The sequence below is a fragment of the Lactuca virosa genome, chromosome 2 (assembly GCF_052849685.1).
Source record: "Lactuca virosa cultivar CGN04683 chromosome 2, Lactuca_virosa_CGN04683_v6, whole genome shotgun sequence".
In the NCBI taxonomy this organism is placed as follows: Eukaryota; Viridiplantae; Streptophyta; class Magnoliopsida; order Asterales; family Asteraceae; genus Lactuca; species Lactuca virosa.
Window position 1 is genome coordinate 104,560,936 of NC_136427.1, and position 17,113 is coordinate 104,578,048.

Sequence of the window (17,113 nt, forward strand, 5' to 3'; positions counted from 1 at the left end):
TTGGGGTCGTGACCTGAGGATCAAGTATCATAAGGCTTCAATCCTTGGGAAAGAGAGATTTAGACCCATTTGGTGATGGATTATGTAGGTTGTCGATACCGAGGTTCGGTTTGTGTTTTGGAGCCCAATGACATATCAGTAAAGTGATGATGCGGACCTTTTATGAATTTTGTATTTAAGTTCTGAAGTTTTTAAGGCAAAGTAGAGTTGATAGGATTTTAGAGCTTCTCATTACCTTTCCGTGGATATAAGGAACGTTGAAATCGAACTTAGAACGAAGAAGTTATGATCGCGGAGGCACCCACATACGTTAGGTGTACATGGGTGTACGCGGGGCGTACGCTCGACTGGGACAAACCCTAATTTTTAGGGTTTGTGCCCTACTTAAACACCTTAAGTTGCCTTGGGAGTTTCTTATGACCAACCTCCATCACTCAAAACCCTAAGGATGAAACCCTAGCCTTCATTTGAGTGTTTGTGAGCCATTGTTATGATCTTGTGGTGTTTTTGGATCCTTTGAAGGAGGTGAAGCTTGGTGGTGAATCTTTGGTGGACTTAGAGCTTGAAGATCCAGAATGTTCATCAACTTTGCAAGCTATTTGAGGTATAAAGCTCTTAAATTGATAGATCATTTGGTTAGATCTAGTTAGGGCTTGTCTTTATGCTTTTATGATCCTTTAAGCCATGCTTGAGAGTTTGAGCTACTCCGGAAGCTAGGGATGGTAGATCTTGGCATTTTTTTTAGGTCCATTATTTATAAAAATGCAATCTTGATGAGTTATTTTGGACCATGCATGAGTTAGGGTAGTTATTATGGTTCTTTTTGAGTTTTGGATCCCATTAAGCCATGAAAGGGTCTAAAGTTGCCAACTTTACGTGTTAAGACATCATTGAGGATCAAATATGAGAATTTGGCTTAGTGTCTTAACCGTTTAAGCTCTTAATCGAGAGTTAGGGTGACTGCGGAGTATGTTGGGCGTACCCAGATCATATGCTGCACGTACTAGCAATGAAGAGAGTACGTTGGGCGTTTTGGGCCATATTTTGACTATTAGGGTTTTGGGCTTTGTTGGGCCACAAGTCTTTCTGACTTTGGGCTAAGCTATTCTTAGGCTTTGGGCCTTCTTGGATTGGGTCCATGATGGGCTTTGGGTATCATTTTGGAGTTTGCGCCATATTGGGCTTTTAGTGCCGTTGGGTTGGGCCTCGGTCATTGGGCCAAGTGAGGAAAGGGTAGAATGGTCTTTTACCCTAGGAGTTGGATAAATGAATCAAATTCCTGGTTATGGTTTATGGCCCAATTATTAATTGGGGTTTTATTTGATTGATTAGCACAGGGATTATCCGGCTCAGCAGCACGAGCATCTGTTTTTCAGACAGCATACTGAGGTGAGTTTGCTCACTATACTGTAGGATACTAGGATATTTTATGTGTTTGTAATCTTTGTGACTCCTGTTGTATGTGTTATATGCATGTGTGCCTATTTGCTATATGTATGTGGTGTGAAATAGAACCGGAGGTGAAATAGACCTGATACAGCCTTGTGTTGACATATGAGTTGAAATAGACTCGTGGGTGAAATAGACACGATACAGCCTTGGACCGACACATGAGTTGAAATAGACTCGAGTGTGAAATAGACCCGGGGGTGAAATAGACCCGACACCACCTTGAGCTGGCAAATATGTATGTTATGCAGTATTTTGGGGAACTCAATAAGCTTTATTCTTACGGTTTATGTTTAAAATGAATTTCAGGTACTCCCGGTTCGCGAGGTAAGGGCCTGACTTGATCGCAGGGCATCCACCCATGTTTTTGCACTTTATGATTTTGGGAATTGTACTCTGATAACTATTTTACTCTGATATACTTTTGAATGATTGAAGTGATTAAATGGTGTTTTTGTTGAATTAAAAATGATATTTTCACCTCATAATTTATGGAACGTTACATGTTGGTATCAGACCCTTGGTTTGAGGGATTTGGGCATACTCTCGGGTGTGTCTAAACTCAAACTGAGGGTTTGGTAGTTTTTTTATACATAATAAAAGTTTTATTAAAGGATTTTTTTAATAAAAGAAAAGGGGTGTGGTGCATGCAATCACTCGAGCTCAAGTAAGTGATTCCTAGAATACTCATACATGTTTGTTATGTTATATGTTACCAGAATTGCATGCTAGATTAGGGCTAAGGATTTGCTCAGGATTTCATGACTAGGAGAGATGCTTTTATATGTCTGATTGTTTGAGCTTTTAGAATTGCATGTTAGTATGAATTTCGGATGATCAGATGGATGAGCCTGATATGTGATGCCTTGTAGCCTAAGTGGAATTGGATGTTATACTAGATTTGGAATCTTTCTTGGAAGTGAGCTTGAGATGTCCTCTGTTTGACTGTGGCTTGGAGTGTTACTGCACGAATGATGCTTGCTTTGTGATTGGTGGGACTCTTGATGATGTGGGTTAAATATTAAGTGAATATGTTAAGTCACAGGTTGCATAGGTTAAATAATATCAGAGTGACGTATTTGACCCTACTGCGTAGCTCTCGTCTGAGTCTAACCGTTGTAGGGATGGGTCTTTTGCTCGAAGGATTATTTAAGCTTTGTTGCATATGATTTTATTCATGAATTAGTTAACTGACATTACTGGGAGTTCTTCAGCAGCTGATGACAGGGTGAGGTCGGGAACCTAGGAGAGCCTAGGATGTGCTGTAGTGAGTTGGTTGCGCTACTTAGCACGATATTTGGAGTATCAATTTGAGAAGGTGACTTGGAGAATTCGGGATAATCCTTAAGGAAAGTTTGGAAAGGTGTGGAAGGTAGAATTGGGCCCGTACTACTGAAAGCACAGGATCGATACTCGACTTAAGGAGAGTCACGAGATATCTAAGAAGTCGGTAAAGGGATGATGTGCACAATTTTAAGAAATGACTAAAGTATGATGGATTGATGATAATATTTTGGTTATGAGATGACAATTTGGGTCTTATTGTATAGGATGTCAATGTCTGAACGAGAGGCAGAGTCTTCTGAGATGGGTACAGACAACGCTAAATTTTGTGACTGGATTGCCACTGAGGTCTCACAAATTTTACTAGAGTAGTTGCCTGGTATCATTGGTCGGATCACTGACAAATTGATTGTGACAACCCGTTATTTTCATTATTGTAAAAATCGAGCTAAAGTCAAACTTCTTATCTTGATCTATTTTATTTATGTAGATTTAAATTCTAGATTGGTTTAAAACCTTTAAATTAGAAGTGTTGCTTGATTTAAGAGTGAATTTCATGAAACTGAGAACCTTGTCCGAACCGAAAACTCCCTCGCAGCTGCAAACCCTCACATGAGCCACAAACAAGGTTCGCAGCCGCAAACGAGGTTCACAGCCGCAAACGAGGTTCGCAGCCATAAACCTCGGTCTTATCCCTTCGGTGTTGAAACCAATGAAGGTGTCCCATCAGTTTTGACCCTATATAGGGGCTGAGCCGTGAACTCCTCCTCACTTCTTCATTTCCAGCCGAAAACTCACCATTCCACTCTCAAGAACACCAACCGAAAACCCTCATTCTCTCTCAACTATCATCCTTCTTCCTTTGAATCTTCTTAGGATCTTGCTTAGGATCTTCAAGTGTTCCTCATTCATCAACATCATTGGACCGTAAACCCTTGAATCTCCTTCATTCCTTCAAGAACACTCAGCCGCAAACTCAAGAACACTAAGATCTTCTTGGGTCGTAAACCCCAGGGCTGGCCGTAAACTCCTAGCAGCCTTCCATTTTGCTTCTAACACTCTTATTTGTAAGTTAAACTTACAAATTAGTCCAATTCCTTATCATTCTTATGATTCTATTCACTAATTGTATACATATATATTACGTGAAATGCATTTTAGGACTTGTTTTGTCTCAGGATCTAACTTGTGGAAACAATCATCCTATATCGAACATTCAAAAGAATCACCCATATAAGGTGAGTTCATACCCCTGCAATTTACCTTTTTCAATGTTTTTAGGAGGAGAATACAAGTAGAACACAATAAAATTTGTGGTAACTCTTACATATGAAAACAAACAAACAAAGAATTTCTTATACTTACAAATATTGTTAAAAATCATTTTCAAACTCTTTTAAACTATTTTAGATTGCTGTCTATTATCAAAATCGTATTCATTTATATATTTATGTATAAGTATGCTTTAATGGACTTAGGACTATTGCTAAATACCCTGACTCCTGTTCCTTGTTTGGTTGTGGGCTTAGGGTAGGATCACTAGTCTGACTGTCGGTTAAATCATAATTATGCATGCTAAATATATACATGAATATTAAACCCCATTTTTAAAGATCATATTTAATTCAGTTGCATATGTTAGACAATTGAGTCTTTTCTTCAAATCATCTACAGTACAGACAAACATACTAGTAAACTATAATAGGTATAGTTTAGGAAATCAATTCATACTATTTTCTAGATCAGAGAAACATTACAAGAAACAATTTACAAACATGTTACGACACAACAGTTTTCATAACAAAACGGAAACAGACTTATAATTTATAACGAATATACTTAAGGGACAAACAAAACTATTTTCACAAGGTTAAGTTATAAACAAAAAGGATTCTCAGTTATTACTCGTAATACGTTGAAATAATTTGTGAGTCTTTTTATGTACTTATCTAAGTATGGGTAAAAGTCCCGAGCTTATAACCAGAGTCTCTTGTAGGGAGAGCGATGACAATTGTGTATAGATCTATGTTGGGACTGACAATCTCACATCCCGACTATTAGCTACAGTCAGGTCGGCAGATCTGGGATGACAAATGTTGTTACCAATTTTGACGTCTGAAAAACGTCGTTATCAGGCAGACAGGGTTAGTATGGTTATAAGAACTCACAGGGAGAAAATCCCGACCTATTTACGAGTAATATATATAACTTCGATTGATTAGTAATCTTACAGTCGGTTTACAAAACAAACTTACTTCAGTGGTGTTATTTTAACAATACTACTGCAAGTTATTATTTTCCATTATCTGCACACAGAAAGGTTCATACATGAACAAACATACTATTTTTCTATTAAAGATAGTCTACTTTTATGGAAAACATACATTATACAATTTCAGAGTATAAACATACATTTACATCGTTACAGAGAACAAACATACATTTACACTATTACAGAGCACAAAACATACATTTAAACTGTTACAGAGAACAAAACATACATTTACAAATTTTTGGTGAATTCGTCACCAAATGCGACAGATTCTATACCCAGCTTAAACACTTAAACGTTAACGAAAAGAATTAGGATTTATCCTAACTCTCATGTAATGTGTTAGTATTTTTGATGATAATAATTTTTATAATAATTTGAATTTAAATGAATCAAATTAAGTAAATATACATCATTTTTACCACACTTTTTATAAAAATCACTAACTTTTATAAAAGTTTACCCATTCTTTTATAGAAATAAAAGTGACAATTTTTGTCTCATATGGTGATGATACACTTTATGAAAGAATTATTATTTTAATAAACTCAACTCCTACACCCCATACCCTACCCACCCCACCCACCCCATCCCCCTCCCCTTTTAAACCTCGGCCGAACCCCCCCCCCCTACACTTCATTTTCATCATCTTCTTCGTTCTTCTTCATTTCCTCTCAAGAACACGGTCATTTCTCTCAAGGTTAATTCCTACAAGTTGGTTCTTGATCTTTTGGTAAGTTTTTCCTTACTAATCTAGTGACATATATACTAGTTTTGATACAATTACACACATTAACATGTGTTATCCATAGGATAATTTGATCTTCAAGTGTTTTTCAAGTGTCTTCAAGTGTTCTTAGCTTGAAAACTTTCATCTTCACCTCTTTATCTATCACACCCCAAAACCAAGAACGGCGGAAACGTTATGGGGCGGAGGACGTCATGTATAGTATCACAACAATGCAAAGTAGTAAACAAGCAACAACATCATCCATTGCATTAATAGTATAATTTAATTACAAGCGTGTTCTTTCATAGTATAAAACAACATAATGAATAATCAAAATAAAAGACGAGTCTTGACTGCTCCGTCTTCACAAAACCTGGTCGTCGTACCTGTCTATTGGTGACCTGAGAATACAAGTTATTTTGAAAGCGTAGATCAGCATAAAGCTGGTGAATTCATAAGTATTTAATGTCATTATTTATATAAGTATCAATGAAAAGGTTTGTAAGTAAAAGTGTAAACGTTTGAACTTCCTAGAAAATCCCATATTTCCTACTAGTATAAAAAGTAGTCTTCTACCAAGACCCGAATGAAAGTAAGTCAATAGTCTTCTAACGAGACTCGCTGAAAGTAAGTAAGTAAGTAGTCTTCTCACGAGACCCGCTGTAAGTAAGTAGTCTTCTCACGAGACCCGCTGAAAGTAAGTAATAATGTGATTGATGGTCCCCATACTAAAAGTTCTCCTTAGAAGAGATTCTGGAAATTAAAGGTGACTTCCACAACGAATCGCTAGGTCGAAATCCACATTTATATTACGTAAACATATATATACCCAAAACTATACCTATAATAGCTTACTAGAAATATATAAACGTATACCTTTGCTACCCAAAGGTACTGAACTGACTGACTAGAACTTTTATGTCTATATATGTATACATAATATATAACTAATATTTAGACGACCTTCGGACAAATAACTGGATACCCTAAGTCCACAACCAAACAAGGAACAGGAAATAAGGCGGGTTAGCAGTCCTAAGTCCTTTAAACATTACTTATATAACTATACATATATAGGCATGCTTTTAACAATTGTACTAGAAATAGTAAATAGTATCTCCTAACTATGCCTATTATAGTTACCTGTAAGGTATGTGAATAACCGAAAGTATGCCTTTGCTACCCAAAGGTACTGAACTGACTGATAGAACTTTTATGTCTATATATGTATACATAATATATAACTAATATTTAGACGACCTTCGGACCAATAACTGGATACCCTAAGTCCACAACCAAACAAGGAACAGGAAATAAGGCGGGTTAGCAGTCCTAAGTCCTTTAAACATTACTTATATAACTATACATATATAGGCATGCTTTTAACAATATAAAAGTATAAAAGAAGTTTTGGTAAAACCCTTGAAAAGTTTAATAAATAAGAAATCGATGACTTGATGTCAGTTTATAAAATGATTCGAAAGCAGTTTGTTTGATAAGAACATTTTAAAGTGTAAGAAATCATTTAGAAGTAGTTTACTTGGTAAAACAGCTAAAAGTGTAGTAAATCTATAGTTTGATAGTTATTAATCACATGTGATTGATATGATAACTATCATGATTCAACTTGTATTCCCCCCCCCCATAAAAGCATTTAAAAACATTTAAAAAGGTTAATTAAGGGGTATGAACTCACCTGTAGTGAGTGGATCGGATGGAAGTGTCGGACAAATGCTAGGTGTCAAGTGAAGACTTGAACACACACAAAGATCCTAGTTAACATATAATGAAACACATATGTATCCAATTAGTCATTTAACAACTAATTAACCAAGTTAAGACACCCTAGGACATGGAAACACTTTGATTCAAGTGCTATAGGTACCGAAGGGTTGCATCTAAAGGTTGTATGGCATGGTATTGGAGTTTATGGCCCAAGGACCACTCCTTATGGAGTTTACAGCCTAAGGTCAATTCCCCCATGAGTTTACGGCCGTAAACTCATGGTACTAAGTGCCATTGGGTGTTTTGAGGTCTTATAAGTCAAGACCGAGCATTCAATGATCAAGTCCAAGCCTTAGGAAGCATTAGGGGCACAATATCACCCCTTTGTAGAGTTTACGGCCTAAGGACCATTTCCTTATGAGTTTACGGCCGTCAACTCCATGTGGACATGTTTTCTTTGATGTTTAAGGTCTTTAACACTTCAAGGATGTGATCTAGGCTAGGTTCTAGGCATAAGGAAGGGAATTAGGGCAACATTGCACCCTTATAGGGAGTTTACGGCCTTGGGAGATCCTTGGCCGTAAACTCTCATTCATCCATTGATTCCTGATGTTTCTAAGGCCTAAACATGTTAAACCTAGTGTACAACAAGTTAGAATAAGAGTACTTACGATCTAGGGGCTTGAATGGTCGGTTTTGACCAAGAACACTAGTATGTGTTCTTGGTGTTCTTGGTGAAACTTGAAGATCTACACAAATGGAATGATTTCACGAATGAAATCATGTAAGATCACTAGATCAAGTAAGATATCAACTAGTTAGGACAAGAAACTTACGAGTTTTGAAGATCGGGGACGAAGATCGGGGTGATAGTTGAGAGGATTTCAGCCAAGGGAAAGGAAGGAATGAACAAATGGCCAACATTTCACCATATAAGGTGAGTTTACGGCCCACATGGAGTTTACGGCCGTAAAATCCATTGTGGTGGCCGTGAACTCATGGTTAATGTGTTTTAGGCTTGTTCTTTGTGCTATAGCTTCAGCAGATAAACCCCGACACTTATCCCTTAAGTGTACAAGGCTCAGAACATTTAAACGGGTTCCAAATTGTGCTAAAAGTTAGCAGGAATGAGTTTGACTTTCAATGAAGTGTTTGACTGTACAGGATAGAAAATTCCGGGTTGTCACATTATCCACCAAGAAACACACTCAATGTGAGTTCATACCCCTCATTTTCGTTTTTATCCAAGTTTTAGAAGGGGAGGGGGGGGGGGGGGAATACAAGTAAACTTATATAATAACACTAGTTGTTATACATGCCTTGTCTTAAAGTTGTGTAAAAGTATTATTCACATGAAATAATGTTATTACCTAGTATTATGAACATTTATGTGTGGTATGTTGTTTGAAATGCAAATCTATGAAAAAATAGTATAACATGCTATATGTTCTTGAGAAAAAGTCACAAAAACAAAACTATAAAAACTATGGTTTTTATGAACATAATATGACTTTTTCTAGCAAAAATGGTTTTAACCAAGTTATTACATCATTTTTGTGGGATACAAATCAAAATATGTTATTTTGGACATATGTTATGAAACTAGTTAAAAATACCAATGATTTGGTTTTACAAAAAGAAAACCTAAAGACCCACCATTTTTATGTAAAAGTAGGGTTTTTCTAGCAAAAATGGTCATGAATAGATTATGGTACAATTTTTATGAGATTTGACCTAAAATATGTTATTTTAAACATATAAGGTTAGTTTGACTTGATATCCACAAAAAAGTAAAAATAAATCTTACCAAGTTTATAACTCAATTTTTACCGTTTGGTGACGTAAAAAGGGCAAAAAGTAGCAAATTAGCTTCACCATACTAAATGTTCATATACTTGTGTTAGTTGTAAATTATATGTTATTTAGGGACATCTAAGCATGTTAACTTTTATATATATATATATATATATATATATATATATATATATATATATATATATATATATATAGAGAGAGAGAGAGCTAGGTTCATTTGTTTAAAGTATTTATTGTGTTATTGTATGCATAAATATGGGTCAATCAAAATTTAAAATATAAATAAATAATTAAATAAATAAATAAGGGTAATTAGGTAATTTTATAAACAACTTTCCCAAATACTTTTCTATAATTATGCTAGTTGATTTTAACCTAATTTATCCCCTTTTAATTACCACCACGATCCAAAGTTTTGATTTTAACCTAAACCCCCCCCCCCCCCGGTAGGAACTGGTCGATCCATCAGGAGGAGGATCGCTGACTCTGGGGCTCCATGAGGCCGAAGCATCGAAGACGTGAAAAAGCAGCGATGTGGTCTCCTGGGTTCGACGTGACGAGGGGAAGAACAGGATAGGGTAGGGCAGCAGCATCGTCGCGGTAGGAAAGAGGTCGAGGGATCAGAGGGGGTTGTCGCCGACTGGTTTTGCTCCGGGGAAACACCCACTTCGGTAGGTATAGCTCTCGGTGGTTGAAAGGTGCGTGGACGGGGGCTGCTACGGCAGCTCCCCTGTTCTTTTTCTCTCTTTTTTTCTTGATCTAGCAATAGCTCCATTGAAATATCAGTGAAACAGATAAGCATGGGGTTTGCTTTAGCAGCCTCGTTTTTTTTTTGGGATAGGAATCAATGTAGGATAAAGATGGATGTTTGGATTTGTATTTGATAGAAATTGATAGAGAGGAACAGAAGAACAATGAAAATTCCTTTTTCTTTGTTTGTTTTGACACAAACTGATGAAGGAATGGATATTTGGTGTTGATGTTTTACAGTGAATTGATGGGTATTTCTTGATCATCCATATCTCACAAAAAGTTTTTATCCTTGTATATATTATTTTAGAATAGAGTGTTGATTTTATTTGAGTTTAATCTTTTATTGAGTGTTCAGGAGGTAGAATGGCTGCAATGGAAGGACCAACAGGAGAAACAGAATTTGAGTGTGATTTTGGTCATAGTGAAACTTGGAATAATTCTATGCTTTAGCTGTTATATTTTACTTGATTAGCTGCTATATTTTTTTTTATTTTTTTTATTGTTTGAACAGAAATCATTGGTAGGAATTGGTGTTTGATTTTGATTTTTGACAGGAAAATATAGAGGGAAGAGGGGACATCGAATGGGTTATTCTACGGGATGAAGATGAACAATGACCACCAATATTCCAAAAAGAATGGATTATTCTAGCAGAATAATAGTATATTCTGGTAGAATGATTTATATATTTGTATTTCTTTGTTATTAATAAGTGTAACATTCTCATAGAATAGTATATAATTTTTTTTCTTTTCTAAGAATGTAATGAATTTTTTTTTAACTTGTATCCCAAATTTTGTTATTCTTCAAGAAGTTCATTAGATCAAAATATATATTATATCAGAATGTGTATTCTTGTATGGTTCAATAATTTTTGTTATTTTTCTATATATTGATAAACATATTCCGTCAGAATTTCCGAATTAGGAGAATTATCATCCATACAATCAGATTTTTAAAATTAATAGAATCTATTTTCCCTTAAAATATGCAATTTTCTTAAAAATATGCAAATTTCCTTTATTAAATCTATATTAACTGACTAAAATACCCTTCTAGTTAAATTAGATGGTATTTTTCAATTATATTTAATTCAATAATATGTAATAACCACTTTCTTAAAATAAGTAAAATGATTGGCCCACAATCATTCATACAATAACACAATAATTAGTTAGAATAGAATAACCTAGACCTATATATATATATATATATATATATATATATATATATATATATATATATATATATATATATGGGCACAACAAAACATTTATAATAAACTATAATAAGTATAGTTAATGGGTCATTGACACTATTTTACCGTTTCGATACAATACGCATAATTATATAAAAGTATAATTATTTTTACACTATGTAAATACTATGGAAATGTTAAATTTGCACTTACAAGGGTTTTCATTACACTATACATAAACTTGTTGAAACAATTATGTGATACACAATCTTCACCGTACTTACAAGAGTACACACTAAAGTCCTGAATTATAACCAGAATCTCGGTAAGAGAGCATGACACTTGTGTATAAATCTATACGAGACTGACAATCCCGCACCTAAGCTGCTAGCTACAGCTAGAGCGGCAGGTATGGGGTGACAAATGTCTAACATTCCGACGCTTGAAGAACGTGGTAGCAGGCCAACTTCGGTTTTAGTATGGTTGTAATAACTCACATGGAAAATCAACAATATATTTAGTTTACGGGGTAACACGCGTTCAAATGGTTTTATATAAGAATGAAACTACATAATAATATTTGAAGTATAGAAATACTTATACATTTTTGGTCTTAGAGTTTTTAAGGCTACAACTCATTTTTAAGAAAATATTGGATTTTCTGGGAACGTACACTATCATTTTACAAGGAAAAAGTTACAAATTTTTCACATACGAAATTCTTATGAACTCACCAACTTAATTGTTACACTTTTCAAAACTACTTATATTCTCAGGAAACCGTTAGACAAGTGACCACAAGGCTTTTGAGGATGGGACGTTACGACGTCGTATTATTCATTTCTGTCATCATAATGTAATTGGTTTGAAACATAAAATACATGGTAACAATGCAACAATTTCAATTATATTTATGATGATTGTGTTTTCTTTGATCACTATTGTACATTATGTTGTGATACTGTTCATGAAAGTCATCCACCTCAGACGTTTCCGCCATCCGGGTTTGGGGGTGTGATAACTACTGCAGTCTTCCCATGCTCAATGTACAAACTAATTTCCTTATGATTAGGCACATACCTTGCTAGCTGAATGACTTCCTGATCGGTGCCAAGGGGTAACAATCCACTATCCAAGTCTGTCTATAGGATCATGAAATGGTAAAACATTATACCTCCATCTTTGTACCCTAAAACTATCATCATATCATTTAACTCGTGGACTGAAAACACATCCTTGTCCACAAATCAAAGTGATCCACAAACCCATTCATGTACGAACTTCCAGATACCGTTTTTGTGAACGAAACCCCATGATTTACCTTGAATGTGCAAAAGCTTGAAATAGAACCTGAGGTGAAAATTCAAGAAAAAAATGTTACAGATGGAGAAAAGCAAAATTACATGTGTACAACATTTCGTCAACCCTACCATTACAAGTTCTGTGCTTACCATATTCTTTACGTAGGTCAGGTGGTTGGGTGTAGCGTAGACGTAACGACCACAATGTGAGCACCATTTTCCTCAACACACCCTTGAATCAGTTGAACTAAGTTGTCATACGAAGATAAGAACTGATGATTGAAGAAGGGAGGATGATCAAGAGGTTTTCTTGGGGAAAGAGATAAATGGTGAAAGTTAATGTCTGAAACTCAACCCCGCGCACCATAATGGTTAAAGCTATTAAGTTAGTTATTCAGAAAAGGTCCTTTAGGGTAAAATGACATAAATACCCTCATGTGCAAGTCACATGGGGGCAGATTAACGTTGGAATGGGCCGACATCCACACATGAGGGCAGGTTAACGTTGGAATGGACGGACATCCAACTCGGGGACTATTCGAGTGCAACTTAACATCCGTAGGTACCATTTGAGAGAAAAAACAATCGTAGGGACTACTTTAGGGAAAAAACCAAAACCTAAAGGACCATTCGTGTAATTTGTTCTTATTTAAATTATACACTGTATAAAACTTTAAATTCTAAAAAACATTACACTATGATTTTTTTTCAATTAACCACTCTAATAATTTTTTTTATCAAACCATTAAACTTCGTTTTTTTTTTTTTTTTTTTTTTTTTTTTCATTTTTTAAATCATCATTAACAAGAAAAGCTCTTTTTACCATTGTTTTGCACATTACATTATAACAAGGTTTTCTCTTCACAACTGATTAATCGGAAAAAAAAACTCACAATAATTTTTGCAATAAAAAACAAGATTAAACCGGAAAAAAATAGTGATTATTATTATTATTATTATTATTATTAATTTGAATTTGCCAATAAATCTATTCATAATATATTAGCCTAGCAGTCACATTTACAATTAGGCCAAACTAAAGTTCATGATAAGCCCAATCCACATCACGTACTTAATGGGCTAAAGTCCGCGACGTAAGAATTATGGTGCACGCTTTGGTGCAGAGAGCGATAGATATAGAAGCGAGTGAGAGAAGAACAAAAAGGGGAAATATTACGTTCGAAAAGTCGACTTGCAAACCCTATCGATCGAAAAAGGGGAGAAAAAGGATCGAATAGCAAAAACCCTAACAATTCACCAGAGGCGCTGTTTTTTGCCCAAGCTTTTTCTTCAAATCGATTTAGCAGTAACGGTGGTGAGTTAATCGATTAATTTGTTTTCATTTTCATCATTTGACTTTTTCGCAATGTGTCTTGGTTTTTCTACGAGCATTTCTTTCCAATTGGAAGATGTCTATGTGTTTCTTTGGTCAATTGATGCGTTTTAGCTTTTAATCCTTGAAAGTTAGTTAAATTGAATCGGTTACAGAGATTAACAAGGTAAAACTACTTGAAATAATTTGGAGAGAAAGCGCGTTGAATGAAATTCCTTTGTAAACCCTACTGAATCGCTTTTATTTGAGTTATAGCTTTGTAAGATGTTCAGAGTTTGGATGAACAAGTATCATTATGCCAAATGCTACACCAAGAAACTAGTTTTGCTGTCGGTAGTTTCTTTGCCAGCTAACATTTCCTGCCAAGAAACTCTCAGAACTCTAAGTTATCCTCATAACATCATTTCTTAACATGAGAACATGCTGTTATTGGCTTAAACTTTTATAGCTGCATTTATTATCAAGTGCAATTGTGTTTGTAACTTTTTATAATATATGTGGATGATCGTAATTCATATGGTAAGCTTGATTCTACATTGGATTTGGAAAATGAGATCCCTCTCTTGCGTTTATAGCTTTGTAAGATGTTAGTAAATAGCATCTCTTCTCTCTCATGGTGGTTTGACAGTTGTGATATTAGGATTTGTAAAATCTGCTTATGCTGATGAAATCTATTCTGTAAGAATTAGACCAATATGTTTCTATTCCTACAAACTGGCAAATCATATGATCCTTCTAAATATTCAAATCAGTTCTTATAATTGTGAGATTAAGAAGTAAACTGTAAAGTCTATACAAAAGGAGTTGAGAAATTTGAAAAAGTCATTGACATTGCAGGGAACAAGTATTTGAAATGTCTCCATCAAGATCAAAAGCCAAGGATAAAAGAGCTTCCGGAAAAGAGCCACTGAAACCTTCTGCAAAACCCACCACCGCTGGTGCTGGCGGCTACAATCCACTTCTGGGGACCTTCCATACACTTGAAACCAGCCCAGTTTCTACTGTGCCGCCTGTTAATGGCCGTTTCCGAGATATTGATGACACCGATGACCCTAGCGGCAACGCGGTGGGCATAGGGGTGGACTACGATTGTCTTTCCAACAATGGCAGCTGGTCCGGCGAGTCAGAAGATCCAAAAGACAAATCTTCTCAGGGCACCGCCTCCCGCCAGGAGGCGGCGGCGGTTTCCGGTGTTGATAGTGAGAAACGGGAAAAAATCCGGCAGAAAAATGAGAAGAAACATCAACGGCAAAAAGAAAGACGAGCTCAAGAACTCCATGATCGATGCTGTGGTTATCTAATGTCAAGAAAACTAGAAGCACTTGCTCAAAAGCTTGTTGCAATGGGGTTTACTTCAGAACGTGCAACAATGGCTTTGATTATGAATGAAGGAAGAGTAGAGGAGTCAGTGGCGTGGTTGTTTGAAGGCAGTGAAGATTCCGGCCACCACAACCTTGATACTGGTGGTGGTAACTTGAAGGTTGACATATCACAGGAGCTTGCTCAAATTGCTGAAATGGAAATCAAATTCAAATGCTCAAAACAAGAAGTTGAACGAGCTGTTGTAGCATGTGAGGGTGACCTTCAACGGGCGGCTGAAAACTTGATAAAACTCCAGAAACAAGAATCTCAACCTCCACCACTAAAGTCCACCGAACCTCCGGCGGTTGTTGGCGGTGGCGGTGGTGGTGGTGGTAAACAGTCACTACCCACTCCTCCGAAGGTACAACCGAAACGAACTTTATCTTCAGGAGCTTTGCCTATACAGAAACTGGACGACAACTACCCATCCATGGCTGCTCCGGCCGGGCGGCTGTTGGCGGAATCCGGCACCAAAAACATTCAGTTGCTGAAAAAGGCTCAGCCCCAGCCCATCTCCGACTGGGTAAAGCCACAACAACCCATTTCCGCTCCGGAAAAAAGATGGTCGGTAAATGGGCTGAGCATGAGCCCTTCCGGTTCCTTTACAATGGCGGCACCACCACCACCACCACCACCAGCAGCTTCAAAAAGCGAAATTCTTGGAAATGAGTTTAAAGGTTTACAGCTGGGATCTGTTGTAATGATGCAACGACCCCAATCAAAGCAGATACCATTACCAACCACAAGTATGAGTATGAGTATGAGTTCATCTTTATCTCCATCTCCATCTCCATCTCCATCTCCATCATCTTCTTCATCTCATTTTTCTGATTGGAATCCTCCTCATATGCCAACCCCAACCACCACAAGAAGCTTTAATAACACCACAACCTATGCCAATGGCAACCAGTTTCATTATCAGCACCGCCAACAACCGCCGCCACAGCACTATGTGCCGACTCCTACTCTGGCGGCTGCTTCTTCTCTAGGGCTGTTTTCCGGGATGGGCTCAGGCGGAGCTCCGGGCGGCACGACGGGGGCAGGGGAAGGGGCAGGGGCAGGGGCAGGGGCGGGGGCGGCTCATGTTGATTGGCATGGTGACTGGTCCTCGCAGTTTGATTATACAAATATTGACTGGAGTTTGAATCGGATCCCATCACCGAGCTCGTTGAGACCAAACGGGATGTGGATGGGTGGTTCGGGGAGTAAAATGGCGGTGAGACCGGTGGCGGCTAATGGGTTGCTGCACCACCATACTGATGGGGTTGGGGTTGGGGTGGTTGGTGGTGGTTCGGAGGCGGTGGGTGGTGGTTCTCGGGAATGGTCGTCTCCGTTTGAGGAGAAGGATTTGTTTAGTTTACCCAGAAAGTTTGTTTCTTCCCCCACTCTGTAGTGGGAGAGGGGAGTTTGATAAAAGAATAAGATAAAAAGAAAAAAAGGGTATGAAAGATTTAAAGGAAAAAACATGACTTGAAAATATGTGGTGTTGATTTTTGTTTTTCTCAATCATGATGTCTCCCTATTGCTTATTGATTATTTGCGTATTCTTTCTTTAGTTGCCTCCATAACTAAACTAAAGTCTCACCCTTAACTGAACTGAAAATAGTCCATACTCAAAAAATAAATAAATAAAATATTGGACGATTAATAATCAGTCGAACAGTGAATGGTTGGCCCTTTTTTCTTCTGTTCAATTTAATAACTCATTTAATGTGCATCACAAAATAATGTTCTAACTGCTTTTCAAATGAGGAATACAATGTTGACTTGGTTGGCATAGTCCCTTAATCTTGCTCTTGTAAATAAATTTAAATGGATTTTAAAAAAAATGCCTATATAAATTATGTTATAGAAACCTTTCATTTGATGAAATGAACTTTTATAAGGTTTT

At 36.7% G+C, this 17,113-nt stretch overlaps 1 protein-coding gene across 1 annotated transcript; it reads left to right on the forward strand.

The window, feature by feature from the left end:
* The first annotated feature begins 13,660 nt into the window (after positions 1 to 13,660).
* LOC145159348 (uncharacterized) lies at positions 13,661 to 16,758 on the forward strand. Its single transcript, XM_079078289.1, has 2 exons — positions 13,661 to 13,842; positions 14,698 to 16,758. Exon 2 carries the CDS (start codon positions 14,714 to 14,716, stop codon positions 16,613 to 16,615), a length of 1,902 nt encoding a protein of 633 aa, XP_078934415.1. The 5' UTR covers positions 13,661 to 13,842; positions 14,698 to 14,713; the 3' UTR covers positions 16,616 to 16,758.
* Positions 16,759 to 17,113: the final 355 nt, after the last annotated feature.